Source organism: Corythoichthys intestinalis, chromosome 19 (genome assembly GCF_030265065.1).
Source record: "Corythoichthys intestinalis isolate RoL2023-P3 chromosome 19, ASM3026506v1, whole genome shotgun sequence".
NCBI classification, from domain to species: Eukaryota; Metazoa; Chordata; class Actinopteri; order Syngnathiformes; family Syngnathidae; genus Corythoichthys; species Corythoichthys intestinalis.
The window spans coordinates 17,511,426-17,526,267 of record NC_080413.1 but is presented as its reverse complement, the minus strand read 5'-3'; the positions used below and the strand labels follow the sequence as shown (position 1 = coordinate 17,526,267).

Genomic DNA, 14,842 nt, shown 5'->3' with positions numbered 1-14,842 from the left:
TTCATATTGTTATGTTGCTATGTTTGTTTTATCTGTAAGCACTCATTTTGTTAATATTTGATGTTGCAGAAAAGGTCTTATTTATTCATTTATTTTGGGGCTGCCAAAATTATCGCGTTAACGGGCGGTAATTAATTTTTTTAATGAATCACGTTAAAATATTTGACGCAATTAACGCACATGCCCTGCTCAGACAGATTTAAATGACAGTACAATGACATGCCCACTTGTTAATTGTGCTTTATGGAGTTTTGCCGCCCTCCGCTGGCGTTTGGGTGCGACTGATTTTATAGGCTTCAGCACCCATGAGCATTGTGTAATTAATTATTGACATCAACAATGGCGGGCTACTAGTTTATTTTTTGATTGAAAATTTTACAAATTTTATTAAAACGAAAACATTAAGAGGGGTTTTAATATAAAATTTCTATAACTTGTACTAACATTTATCTTATAAGAACTACAAGTCTTTCTATCCATGGATCGCTTTAACAGAATGTTAATAATGTTAATGCCATCTTGTTGATTTATTGTTATAATAAACAAATACAGTCCTTATGTACCTTATGTTGAATGTATATATCCATCTTGTGTCTCATCTTTCCATTCCAACAATAATTTACAGAAAAATATGGCATATTTTATAGATGGTTTGAATTGCGATTAATTACGATTAATTTTTAAGCTGTAATTAACTCGATCAAAAATTTTAATCATTTGACAGGCCTAATTTATTTTTCAAATGTATCATTTAATATAGTTTTTTTTTTAAATCCATTTTTAAATTTGTTCAAAATATGTTGTGTTGCACTTGTTAAAATAAAGCCACCTTGTTAAACAACCATGACCTGCACTGAATTGGAATACACAGAATTACAGTACACGGCTTTAGAGAACACTGAACTTAACACGTGTATGCATAATGACATAATTTTAAATGAGTGGGCCGGTCTGAGGCATGAAATTCCAGGGCCGAAAATGAGTCCCACTCCGGCCCTAGTTGCAAGTATTGCGACATTGCATGATCCGCCTGTTGGTAGAACTTTCTACTCCCAACTGGCAACTGCTACTATTCAGATTGCATAACATGGAATGTGTTGCTCGTGTCATATAGCTTATTGGTACTGCCTGGTCATCTAAGCCAGTGTTTCAAACCCTATATCAAGATAACGCAAATGTATCACATTGCAAATATCCCCGAAACAAAAATGTTACAAAAAGTAAATGCTACTGCAACAAAATAATGATGATATGTGATAGTAGTGGAAGAGTAGTTATTTGTTCTTCCCCTAACTATATGCCACTGGCATAAATAGAAGAACAGATGTAAATTATTTGGAGTCAACTAATGTTTTTAATGATAATGAAACATGAAGCAAACTGCCCACAAACTGACTACATCGCGCTATGTCACCAAACAGGCCAAGCTGGCTACAACATATTCTTTTACTGTGTTGCGAAATTGAGTTGTGTAGTTGTGTTTTATAAGAAAAAAAAATATTTAAAAGATACCATCAACAATATTTAGAGTGAAAATTGGGCCAGGAGCTAAATTTTTATAACTGTTACTAATAGCTGATTAACTTTAATTAAATATACAGCATAAAAGAATGTATATTTTTAAACGTATATATAAATGGAGAGCATGAATAGGTCTCTATCTCTATGTGGGTTTGTGTGGGTGTCGCAGCAGCTGATAGCAAGGCAATGCACAGCTGTGAGGACTTGCAGGGTGGGAGGTGGGTAAAGGGGGTCTTGGGCCTAATGGCCAGCCAAGCTATCAGGAAGGCTCTTGTGTTGATTGGCAGGCACGGCTTGTGACTTTGCTGCCCTATAAGGGCACATCAACTTTAGGGCTCTGGTGTTTCACAGGCCAGCCCCCTCCCTATACCCACATCCACTCCCCCAGTAGTGGACGTATTTTCTGGAACCTTCTGAATGGGAGCTTCCAGAACCCCCCTCACTTAGGTATAAAAAGATGCTGACGTGTTGTGGAAGACTGCATCAAGCCCAAAGACACTCAACGGGAAGAGCAGGAGTATAGCTTTCACTCAGACTAAAAATTCTTCAGAAATCAGAAACGCTTCGACAGACCCAACCACCACAGAATTCATATTCAAGGTAAGTTTGAAACAAGTGAAATCGAACTGATGGAATAATTTATTTTGCTAGTTTTATTAAGAAAAATAACAGAAAAACCAAGTATTTGCTGCTAAATGGACTGCACCAATTCGTAGAGAGCAATATTCCATTTGACACATTACAGTTAATGAGAACGTAGTCGTGTAATGGTATGCAACACGTATCTTAATGGTACCGGTGCATGGCCTGAGCACATGGCATGGAGGGTGACCCTGACAGTGTGTGTAAAAGCATACACCACAGTGATTGTAATATAAAGAAGGAGGATCATATTCAAATTTAGCTGCATTTACATTACAATAATCAATTAATTTGGTTATATAGACTAAAATGTTAGTTTTAATTCTTGTCTTTATGTAGAGGTGTTAGGTAATGTGTTGGGGGATGGTCAAAGGTGTTTGATTGACAGGATGACCATGTGTCGGTCCACCATAAGCAGCTGCCAACCCTCACGCCCCAACTTTCTCAAGCTTTTGGTGGTCTTTATCATCAGATCTAGCACTTACTATTAAAATATTTCAAAATTGATTTGCAGAACAGTAGCCTCTGGGTAAGTACATCTGCACCACAGTTCTGAGATTCAGTGTTGAATATCGACTTTGCGCTTCTTTTGTGTAGTTTGTATGTTATCTTTGTGCTTATGTTGATTTTCTTCAGGTACTCAGATTTCCTCTGTATGTTACGTTCGTTTAGAACTCTAAAATTCCCCATAGACATGTGCGTATTCTGCAAAACAAGTTCATGGTACACATGACCTCTCGCCCAAAGTCTGTTTGAAAGAGGCTGTAAGTCACCTGTGACCCCAATCCTTGAGAAGGTCCATGAATGAATGTTTGTTTATTTTAGTTTTCTCTGATAGATGCCAGAGAACACTACACGCGCCATGGAGGAAGATATGGAGACCTTCGCCTTCCAGGCTGAGATTGCTCAGCTGATGTCCCTGATCATCAACACTTTCTATTCCAACAAGGAGATCTTCCTTAGGGAGCTCATCTCAAACTCCTCAGATGTAAGTATGCTACACACACATAGCAACAAGATACTGTGCCAAGGAAGCCACCTTAAGATTAGATACGGTTTAAAAACAATAACATGTAAAAACAATGCGACTAGACTAGGTTTATGATGGAGTTTAAATTGTACAACTGTGACATTGCAAAGACATTTCTGTAATTAGTAGCACTGTGGTCAATCGCTCTACTTACCTACAGTATGCTGGTGCAGTCGTAGTCATAATTCAGATAAATACTGTATTCCATGCCTTAAAAATTTGAGGTAACTGATGAGTGCATGTTTGTGTTCCACTTGGTCAAGCTTTTCAAACCAGGGATATACTGTATTTTGGATCTGAATATGCACTCAAAGTATTACTTTTTCACTTCTTGAAAAGAAAACAAGGGATACTATTGATGTTATACTTTCCTAAGCACATCGTATGATTAAATGTTTAATAGAATTTAGATCATTCTTGAGAATTTCAGAATGTTTACTTCCTAATTTGTAAAATACACAGCTGATGAACATGACTGCAATTTTGTCTGACAGGCCTTGGATAAAATCCGCTATGAGAGCTTGACTGACCCCAGCAGACTTGACTCCTGCAAAGAGCTGAAGATCGAAATCAGGCCCGACCTTCACGCACGCACTCTTACCCTGGTTGACACTGGTATAGGCATGACCAAGGCGGACTTGATTAACAACTTGGGCACCATTGCCAAATCTGGAACCAAAGCATTCATGGAGGCCCTGCAGGCTGGAGCTGACATCTCCATGATTGGTCAGTTTGGCGTTGGCTTCTACTCTGCCTACCTGGTGGCTGAGAAGGTGACAGTGATCACGAAGCACAACGATGACGAGCAGTACATTTGGGAATCTGCAGCCGGGGGTTCTTTCACAGTTCGACCTGACACAGGTAAATTTTACTCAATATTATATCACTCAATGTGCTTGCCTGTTGTTTAACAAGTAAACTTGAAACATTAATGATGACAAATCCTTATATTAATAACTTTTAGGAGAGTCCATTGGCAGAGGCACAAGAGTTATCCTGCACCTTAAAGAAGATCAGACTGAATACTGCGAGGAGAAGCGCATCAAGGAAGTTGTGAAGAAACACTCACAGTTCATTGGCTACCCTATCACACTTTACGTAAGCGAGTGTGGTAACACTACCATTTTCTTGAAATGCTACCCAAAACGCCATCAATCATTCATTATTCTATAGGTGGAGAAGACAAGGGAGAAGGAGGTGGACCTTGAGGCAGGGGAGAAAGAGGAGGATGCTGAAAAAGATGCCGCTGAGAACAAAGACAAACCGGAGATTGAGGATGTTGGCTCTGATGAGGACGAGGACACCAAGGAGAGCAAGAACAAGAGGAAGAAGAAGGTTAAGGAGAAGTACATGGACCAGGAGGAGCTAAACAAAACAAAGCCCATCTGGACCCGCAATCCTGATGACATAACCAACGAAGAGTACGGCGAGTTCTACAAGAGTCTTACCAATGACTGGGAAGACCACCTGGCTGTTAAAGTAAGTTAACGATGTAACTCTTTCAACGTGATTGTTAGAAAAGATTAATTTAAACCTTCAACTTTTCGCATTTGTTTGCAGCATTTCTCTGTTGAGGGTCAGTTGGAGTTCAGAGCACTGCTTTTTGTACCTAGAAGGGCTGCCTTTGACCTCTTTGAGAACAAGAAAAAGAGGAACAACATCAAGCTTTATGTTCGCAGGGTCTTCATCATGGACAACTGTGAGGAGCTTATTCCAGAATACCTCAGTGAGTATCATGTTCTAAAGATTCGCTTATGGTGTTTTGTCACCTTTTCAATCACTGACCAGTTTGGCTTCCTTAATTTCTGGTCAGACTTCATCAAGGGTGTTGTAGATTCTGAAGACCTGCCCTTAAACATCTCTAGAGAGATGCTGCAGCAAAGCAAGATCCTCAAGGTCATTCGCAAAAACCTGGTCAAAAAGTGCTTGGAACTGTTCAGTGAGCTTGCTGAAGACAAGGACAACTACAAGAAGTGTTATGAGCAATTCTCAAAGAACATCAAGGTAGACTGATCACAAACTCCCTATCTCTCAGGGACTCCCACAGACCATGTTATTAACACTCTTTAATATTTTAGCTTGGCATTCATGAGGATTCCCAGAATAGAAAGAAATTGTCTGATATGCTACGATACTACACCTCCTCTTCTGGAGATGAGATGGTTTCTCTGAAGGACTATGTTTCCCGCATGAAGGACAACCAGAAACACATCTATTACATTACAGGTAATCATTATTATCCTTAATGTCATCATAATTTTCATAAATTTGTTGACAAATTTAACATATGAAGCAATTTAACTTCTGACTCTGGTAACAGGCGAGACAAAAGACCAGGTGGCAAACTCTGCATTTGTGGAGCGCCTCCGAAAAGCCGGCTTGGAGGTTATTTACATGATTGAACCCATCGATGAGTACTGCGTCCAACAGCTGAAGGAATATGATGGGAAGAACCTCGTCTCCGTCACCAAGGAAGGCCTTGAGCTTCCCGAGGATGAGGACGACAAGAAGAAACAGGAGGAACTCAAAACTAAGTTTGAGAATCTTTGCAAGATCATGAAGGATATCCTCGACAAGAAAATTGAAAAGGTTTGTATGCCAGATACCCTGTATGCCAGAATATCTGTTATAGTGGTTTTCCTGTGACAATAACAAAATGTGCTATTCTTTAAAGGTAACAGTCTCCAACCGCCTGGTCTCGTCACCCTGCTGCATTGTCACAAGCACCTACGGCTGGACAGCCAACATGGAGAGGATCATGAAGTCGCAAGCCCTGAGGGACAACTCTACCATGGGCTACATGACAGCTAAGAAGCACCTGGAGATCAACCCGCTCCATCCAATTGTGGAGACCTTAAGGGTGAAGGCCGAGGCAGACAAGAACGACAAGGCGGTGAAGGACCTCGTCATTCTTCTGTTTGAGACTGCCCTGCTGTCATCGGGATTCACACTTGAGGACCCACAGACGCATGCCAACCGCATCTACAGGATGATCAAATTGGGTCTTGGTGAGTACTTTACCTTCTCAAAAAATCTGCAGAGAGACCCAAGTTCAACATTAGCATATATCTTTGCCAGGCATTGACGAGGATGACTCGGCAGTGGAGGACCTCGCCCAGCCTGCTGAAGAAGACATGCCAGTTCTGGAGGGCGATGATGACACGTCAAGAATGGAAGAAGTCGACTAAAGTCTTCCAGATTCGTCTGCTTTCGTAATACTACTTTTGTATATTATTTAAGTCATTTGTTTCTAAACATGAACTGTTTGTCACAATCAAACAGAAAAGTCCACTCACTGTTATTACAATAGAACCTTGGCTGCTTATATAAAACTACACCTAGACAGAACTCTTTATATTTTGATGCTGATTAATTCCATGCAATTGTAATTTTGTTGGTTTAAGGATAGTACAATTCATTGATGAATGAATGTCGAATACAGTAAAACCTCAAAGCAATATACTACATCACTGGAATATGTAGCTTGTGTCTTTTTGTAACATTTCTTTTTTTTTTTTTTTCTTTTTTAAGAAAATGACCCAAATTTATTATAAAATAAACCGAGAAATACAAATGAAATATGTCTTTTGTGTTGCATTTTATTTCTTCAAGGTAATTACATCACAAAGTTCCTACACTTAAAAGTCTAAAGTTATTTCTCCATCTTCTGGAATGTTCATGAACGCCGCACGATTATTTCTCCATCTTCTGGAATGTTCATGAACGCCGCACGGGTAATACATTCCGCCCATTTGGACAGTTCAACTTGTTAGTCCCGCCCTGTTTTTCTGAGTGACAGGCAATTAGAACCAATTGGCGTTCGTAGTTTCACCGCTGTAAAGAGGAAGATTCCAGAGAGTTCCAGAAGCTCAGAAAGAGAGCTCAGGTCGACGATTCTCGAACACTCTTTGTGGAAGGCTATATTATAAAGCTCAACCTTCCGGCTTTGTCACACATTTTCGAGCTCGTTCACAAAGGAGTTGACTCCCCCAAAAAACGAGGATCAAGGTAAGGAAGTGAGAATTTATTTTTTTATTGCTTCATTTTAAACAATGTTTTATCACAGTCTAGGCTCTATAATGTGTTGTGTGACAGCTACCGGTGTTTTGAAATATAGATTTAGTGAAGGCTTTTAACATGCATTATTCAATTTAGTGAGAGAAAACAGGTTTTTAGGCGATGTGAATTCCTTTAAAGCAACCCAGTCTTAACAGTGTTGTAATAGTATTTTTAACTCTTTTTTTCCTCTCACTGTGATTTAGAACATGTGCCAAACGATATTCCTTTTAGTTGTTAATGGCCTGTTTCTTGGGGAAGAAGACCACATGGCATTGGTTGTGCACTTGCCAGACTGGGATTAGGTTTAATCGGAGTAAAGCAAAATCCCACACAAAGCATAGCATTTCTACGCACAAGTGGTGGTCAAAGAGAACCTTTTCCAAATAGTGATGAATCACTACCTTTTGAATAGTCTTTCCAATAGGAATTCTCATAGTACCTTCTAGAAAGGTGTAATTCGCCGGTGAATTCGCTAGGTGGGGTCACCGAATACTCAAGATGCCATGCAAATTTACAGGGCGCTTCTGGTTTACGACATTTTGAGGGTACAAAAGCACGTTTGGTAATATTAGGATGAGTGACATACATTTAAACCCCCTTTTTTTCTTTGAGCTTATTTCACCCTATACTAGACATATTTGGATTTGCTTTCATCATCATTGAAATGCTTTGACAGAAATAATACATTTAAAAAAATAAATAATAAAAAATAAAGTGAAATAAGGTAAAACTTTGAAGAATGCCTTTTTTGTCAAAACTGTTGCGACATTTTGCTCAATTTGACAAAATCAGCTGTCAAACTACATAGCTCAGCTGGAGCTGTTGGCAGAACTGTCATAATTCATAAGTCGTAATATTTGCCGCTTGTGATAACATACCTCGGGTCAAAGGTTACAACATGAAATTCAGGAACGCGCTTGTTAAATATGACCACTTTGAAGTTTGGCAATGTTGATGAAAGCACTTGAGCTATATGGAAGGCATAAAAATCAGCTAAAAGATATCTTAAAACCCTGACAAATATATTTAAATTTATTTATTTAAAAATAACCACATTCATAGAGTTAGTTGAGGCTCTGGAATGACTTCAAACTGCATCACAGCTGCATTCCAACTTTCATGTACTGTGATTTTGGGTTACACCACCATAACAGAACTCATTAAGATTCAACTTTATTGTTGTTGCACAGGTACAAGTACAGTGCAACCCAATAAATACAGTTTGCATCTAACCAGAAGTGCAAAAAAGAGCAGCAAGTACAGATACAACTGTGAATAAAGAAATGTAAGATTATTAAAATTTAAACAAGGTTGTACTATGAACATCTTTTATGGGAGGGATTGCCCCTGTATAGCAAGTCTTTAGACCGATAATTGAGCAGTGATAATAATTAACCATCTTATTTGTTTTGTTGACATTTCTGCAGAACATATTTTAAAGAGTGAAGTAAATGGTTATGTTAACTGTGTCATCTGAGCAGATTACAATGGGGTTTTAGCTTCAAGGCCCAAACGTGGATTAAAGACCGGTTAGAGCAGTCTGTCTTGCCACCTGCTGCTGTATGGTTTACAAGATACATCACTTGCATTAAGTTTCCATTAAACTATTTTTTTTTGCTGCAGTAACCAGATAGGTTTATGATAGAGCAAAACTCTTTCCCAGCAGATGTGAGGTGGGGATGACCCAGACTGGTGGTCATGCAGTCCCAGGGCATATATAGATACATAATATTGTTGAGTATCTGGATGTTGTGCCCTGCTTTTCGGCAGCGATAGGCTGCAACTCGTCTGCAATCCCAATCAGGACAAATGCTACAGAAAATTGATAATGAATGCTTGTTTTAATGAAAATCCATCTGTTGTGCCAAAGATGCCTGAAGATCATCCAATGGAGGAGACGGAGACCTTTGCATTCCAGGCTGAGATTGCACAGTTGATGTCCCTGATCATCAACACCTTCTATTCCAATAAAGAAATCTTCCTGAGGGAACTCATCTCCAACTCGTCTGATGTAAGTAGATTGAGGACAGTCATGTTCCAGCTATGACGAAGTATTCCAGGCTCTGCTGTATGAGATCGTTAGTTGTAGAATGGGAAATTAATCCAATTATACTCTTTTTTTTTTTCAGAAAACGATGTACTGTAAATAATAATGTCCAATGCCTCTGACGCAGTAGCGTAGAAAAATTTAAAAGCTCTTCCACTAGATGGCAGGAGGTAACCTGCATAGCCACATGTTGCCATTCATTCAACAGAAAAATACCTGTCTATTTCACACATGGGCAGTTAGATTAATTGAAGCGACTTTGAAATTGACCATTGGTACTTCGAAATTGGTTGTCCAACAAATATGACTGTCACAAATTTATGTATTATCAAATGTTGACATGCAGTATCTTAATCTTCACATTTTTTTCTCTATTAAATTTAAATTAATTTTACTCCTCTTCAAGGGAGCAGATTTACTGTATGCAAAGTGTTCTTTAATTGCTGTACTATATTAATAGTACTGTTGTTTGTGTAAAAATTGCTCCCGTGACAGCTTGTCTTGTTTGATGTCTGTAATTTCAGAAAAAGAATTGGGTCATTTAAAGTGTGATTCTTTGATTTCTGTGTTAAGGCTTTGGACAAAATCCGTTATGAGAGCCTGACCGACCCCTCCCAGTTGGACACTGGCAAAGATCTGAAAATCGAAATCATTCCCAACAAAGATGAGCATACCCTCACCCTGGTTGACACTGGGATAGGCATGACCAAGGCAGACCTGATCAATAATCTGGGCACTATCGCCAAATCGGGCACTAAGGCTTTCATGGAGGCACTGCAGGCCGGAGCTGACATCTCTATGATTGGTCAGTTCGGTGTGGGCTTCTACTCTGCCTACCTTGTGGCTGACAAGGTGACGGTCATTACTAAACACAACGATGACGAGCAGTATGTGTGGGAGTCGTCAGCCGGAGGTTCCTTCACTGTCATGGCAGATAAGAGTAAGTTCATGCCCATATTGGTGAATTGGCTGATGATTAAGGTTATCTGTAACCTGAATTGACATGTCTTGTCCCACAGTTAATGAACCGATTGGTCGTGGAACCAGGGTTATCCTTCACCTGAAGGATGACCAAATGGAATATGTGGAGGAGCGGAGGATCAAAGAGATTGTGAAGAAGCATTCGCAGTTCATCGGCTACCCCATCACACTTCATGTAAGTAAATTAGACCCATAATTTTTCTTTTAGGAGGCCAGGCATCCAATCTAAAAGTCAGGGCAGCAAACCTTTGTTCCACAAAAAAGATAACAATGGTTTGTTCTAGGCATGTGCCTGTATGATAACCTTAAGCCAAAACATCACGGTTTTAAGCCAAAACATCACGCTGTCACGGTATTGCAATTACAGGTCTAAAATGTGTTACTTTAACATATCTGGGTTTAAAAAAAAAAAAAAAAAAAAAAAAAAAACTTTTTCATTGAACTGGATTTTTATATTTCAAAACATATTAGCAAATTGGAACATGAGTATAATGTTAAGATAAATAATAATAAATCTGAAAAATAATTCTAAATGAAATTAATATAAATTCATTTCTTTAGGTGAGCCTAAACCCACAGCCACAACTCAACATTGTTACCATCAGAACAAAAATAATTATTTCCCATAAAAAGCAATTGTGTAGGACTCATGTTTACATTATACACACACACACTTTCTCAACACAGACACGTTTTGCCACAGATACGCACTAGAGTTAACTCTTGTAGCTTGTGGGAAATGTTCATGAATGTTCACTAACCTTTAATTTTGTATAAATGCGAAATCATCTTGGAGGTATTGCCTCCTGGGCAGCCACCCTCCGCAAACGTGTTTTACATGTCTGTTGGCCCTCCGATTCTAAGCCGCAGCCGTCTAACTTTTCTGTAGTATTCCCATACCAGCGATTTCGTTTTTTTGATGGGGGGGAAAAAGTTCAGGAATTTCACCTCCTCCAGCCATCGTGTAGCACGGCTGACTCACTGACACTGAGCAACAACTGGTGGGGAGGGTTAAGCCTTGCAGCTGAAAGCAAGGGATGCTTCCCTGCATTTTTTGGGGCATGAAAAATACGGAAAAAATTTTGGGGTTTTGAAACCTTGACGTTTTCATACCACGGTATACATTGAAACTGGTAATCTGTTTATTTTTTTCTTATTGTGTCAACTTTATTTTATTTGAAATGTGAAAGGTCTGTCACGTTGCTTATTTTCTGGTAATTTGATCAAATCTGATTAAATAACCAGTGTTGTTTTTGGCAGGCCTTTTAATTTTAGTCTTAGTCTTTTGGACGAAAAATGCTTATTAGTCTTAGTCATATTTTATTTAAAAATGTGTTCGTCTTCGTGTAGTTTTAGTCAACGAAACTCTTTTTAGTCTAAAAACTCATTGAATGAATAAATTAATAATAGGTGTCCAACAATTTAGAATGAACATTGAAAGGCGAGCACATCATTGTAGTTTACAAGTACATCAACATCTTCATGGTTGTAACACACTCAGCAGAAAAACGGCACATTATTTGCAATCAATTAAGCTCACATGGATGCTACAAACTATAAAAAGTTTTCCAAGAGTTTAAGAAGACACTCACAGTCAACGCTCTTTTGTTAGTTTAGTGATAATTACTCAGCACAGACCTTTAAAGCAACATGGCATCGCCAGGATAAGAAAACAAAACTTACCAAGCAGCAATTGACACAAAAGGAGCCTGGAATGGGCATTGGTGAGCCTGTTTGTGGGGCGGGGGGATCGAAGAGGAGGCATAGCACGTCACATAAGTGACGTGACCAAACCCTGCCAAGATGCGTGCTAACTACACATACAATAAGAAAATATCACACATTGTGAACTTACGACTGAAACTATGGCGAATTTTGTCGTCAGATGACAAATTGGCATCCACTTTCGTCTACCAAGACACGTTTTTAGCTTGTCATAAAAAAATTGTTAGTTGGCGAAATATTTTCACTGTCTTCATTGACGGAAACAACACTGGAAATAACTGTTTTAAAAACCTTCCTCATATTGACTAAGAAACTGTTTTTTTATCCAGGTTGAGAAAGAACGAGATAAGGAGGTGAGTGATGATGAGGCAGAGGAGGAGGCTGAAGAGAAGAAGGAAAAAGACGAGGAAGAGCCTGACGATGACAAGCCAGAAATGGAGGACATAGGCGAGGACGAGGATGAGGATGAAAAGTCTTCTGACAAGAAAAAGAAGAAGAAGATCAAGGAGAAGTACATTGACCAGGAGGAGCTGAACAAGACTAAACCTTTGTGGACGCGAAATGCTGACGACATCACTAACGAGGAGTATGGCGAGTTCTACAAGAGCCTTACGAATGACTGGGAGGAGCACCTGGCCGTCAAGGTTGGTCAGAGATTGCAGAGTACTCGCTCTGTACTTCAGTAGAATTACCAATACTAATGTTAAAGGAATTGTATAAATAGAACCACTGATTCAACTTTTAACACACTAGGAGTAAAAAGTATAGAATCTGTATTGTACACGCAATGACTACAGTTTTTACAATTTTATTATACTGTGCGCCTCCTAGGACAACAGTCTTTTTTTCCTGGAATAATTACTCCCGCCCAAGTAACCAATAATGTGATGCTCTTATTTTCATCAGCACTTCTCAGTGGAGGGCCAGCTAGAATTCCGTGCCCTGTTGTTTGTGCCTCGTCGTGCTCCTTTCGATCTCTTTGAGAACAAGAAGAAGAAAAACAATATCAAGCTGTACGTGCGCAGGGTCTTCATCATGGACAACTGTGATGAGCTCATTCCAGAGTACCTCAGTAAGTAATGACTCATCACTGAATATCTTTTGCTTCAAAAACATATTGCTCAGTGTGCATCTTTTTTTTCCAGACTTCATCAAGGGTGTGGTTGACTCAGAGGATCTTCCCTTGAACATCTCTAGAGAGATGCTACAGCAGAGCAAGATCCTCAAGGTCATCCGCAAGAACCTAGTCAAGAAGTGCCTGGAACTCTTTACAGAGCTTGCAGAAGACAAGGACAACTACAAAAAATGCTATGAGCAGTTCTCAAAGAACATTAAGGTTGGTTGCTCACAAACTTGACATTCATCAAGAGCTCCCAGAGTTCCAAATTTTTAACGTGTGTTCATATTTTAGCTTGGCATCCACGAGGATTCCCAGAACAGGAAGAAACTGTCTGAGCTACTGCGATACTACACCTCCGCTTCTGGAGAGGAGCTGGTATCTCTGAAGGATTATGTGACACGCATGAAGGAAAACCAGAAACACATCTATTACATCACAGGTGGTTGCTCATTTCTCTACCTCGGCATTTGGTCAAAATCATAGAAAGTTACAAGAATGTCCGTTTTTCAGGTGAGACCAAAGACCAGGTTGCCAACTCTGCCTTCGTGGAGCGCCTCCGTAAAGCTGGCTTGGAGGTCATATATATGATCGAGCCTATCGATGAGTACTGCGTCCAGCAGCTGAAGGAGTTTGAGGGCAAGAACCTTGTGTCCGTCACGAAGGAAGGTCTCGAACTGCCTGAGGACGAGGATGAGAAAAAGAAGCAGGAGGAGAAGAAGGCTAATTTTGAAAATCTGTGTAAAATTATGAAAGACATCTTGGAGAAAAAAGTGGAGAAGGTTTGTACAGAAGACTAAAAAATGACAAACTGTTGAGGACCCAATCAAACAGATGGGATTGTAAGAAACTTACATAGACTAATCTACTAAATCTCGTCCACAGGTCATAGTTTCGAACCGCCTGGTCTCGTCTCCCTGCTGCATTGTGACCAGCACATATGGCTGGACAGCCAACATGGAGAGGATCATGAAGGCCCAGGCGCTTAGGGACAATTCCACCATGGGCTATATGGCAGCCAAGAAGCACTTAGAGATAAACTGTGAGCACCCTATCATGGAAACCCTGCGTCAGAAGGCAGAGGTGGACAAGAATGACAAGTCTGTGAAGGATTTGGTCATTTTACTGTTCGAGACTGCGTTACTGTCATCGGGCTTCACGCTGGATGACCCGCAAACACACTCCAACCGTATCTACAGGATGATCAAGCTTGGTCTTGGTGAGTAGCCATTTTCCAGTTACACTTTTTGCTAGGATTCATTTTGAGAGAAATTTAACTTGTGCACTTTCACTAGGCATCGACGAAGATGACCCCACTCCGGATGAAGTGACAGACCCTGTTGAGGAAATTCCTCCGCTGGAAGGAGACGATGACACATCCAGGATGGAGGAAGTAGACTAAACTTGCTCCTTGAACCTACAAATGTCTTATTAAAGTATCAAGCTAACTGTTACCAATCGGTCAAGCTAACTTCTTTTTGACCCCCCCGACCCCACCCTTATGCAGTTTTGAATGTTTAACTTTTGTATGTTTTTTTTTTTTTTTTTTTTTATTGATGTTGATCATTGTATCTGTTTGATTTGAACTTTAAATATGATGCAAGAAAGGTGACTGTAAAAAAAGTGGTGGGAGCAGCAAATAAATAAAATATGTTAAAGACTGCTTTGTATTTTCTTTAGTTGACATAAACGGCACCAGAAGCCGCTGTGAATACTCAAT

At 39.6% G+C, this 14,842-nt stretch overlaps 2 protein-coding genes across 3 annotated transcripts; both read left to right on the top strand.

The window, feature by feature from the left end:
- Window positions 1-1,755: 1,755 nt before the first annotated feature.
- On the top strand, window positions 1,756-6,724 carry hsp90aa1.1 (heat shock protein 90, alpha (cytosolic), class A member 1, tandem duplicate 1). 2 transcript variants are annotated; one of them, XM_057822133.1, is made up of 11 exons: window positions 1,756-2,121; window positions 3,002-3,151; window positions 3,688-4,054; window positions 4,158-4,291; window positions 4,367-4,672; window positions 4,754-4,919; window positions 5,007-5,197; window positions 5,272-5,419; window positions 5,514-5,782; window positions 5,868-6,201; window positions 6,272-6,724. In XM_057822133.1, exons 2-11 carry the CDS (start codon window positions 3,002-3,004, stop codon window positions 6,379-6,381), a joined length of 2,175 nt encoding a protein of 724 aa, XP_057678116.1. In that variant the 5' UTR covers window positions 1,756-2,121; the 3' UTR covers window positions 6,382-6,724. The 2 variants fall into 2 exon arrangements, with proteins under 2 accessions (XP_057678116.1, XP_057678117.1); XM_057822134.1 differs by having other exon boundaries at window positions 2,989-3,151.
- Window positions 6,725-7,035: 311 nt separating this feature from the next.
- On the top strand, window positions 7,036-14,782 carry hsp90aa1.2 (heat shock protein 90, alpha (cytosolic), class A member 1, tandem duplicate 2). The gene is made up of 11 exons (XM_057822132.1): window positions 7,036-7,201; window positions 9,123-9,263; window positions 9,873-10,239; window positions 10,319-10,455; window positions 12,335-12,649; window positions 12,912-13,077; window positions 13,151-13,341; window positions 13,417-13,564; window positions 13,636-13,904; window positions 14,008-14,341; window positions 14,418-14,782. The coding sequence occupies exons 2-11, from the start codon at window positions 9,123-9,125 to the stop codon at window positions 14,522-14,524; spliced, it is 2,175 nt and encodes a 724-aa protein (XP_057678115.1). The 5' UTR covers window positions 7,036-7,201; the 3' UTR covers window positions 14,525-14,782.
- Window positions 14,783-14,842: the final 60 nt, after the last annotated feature.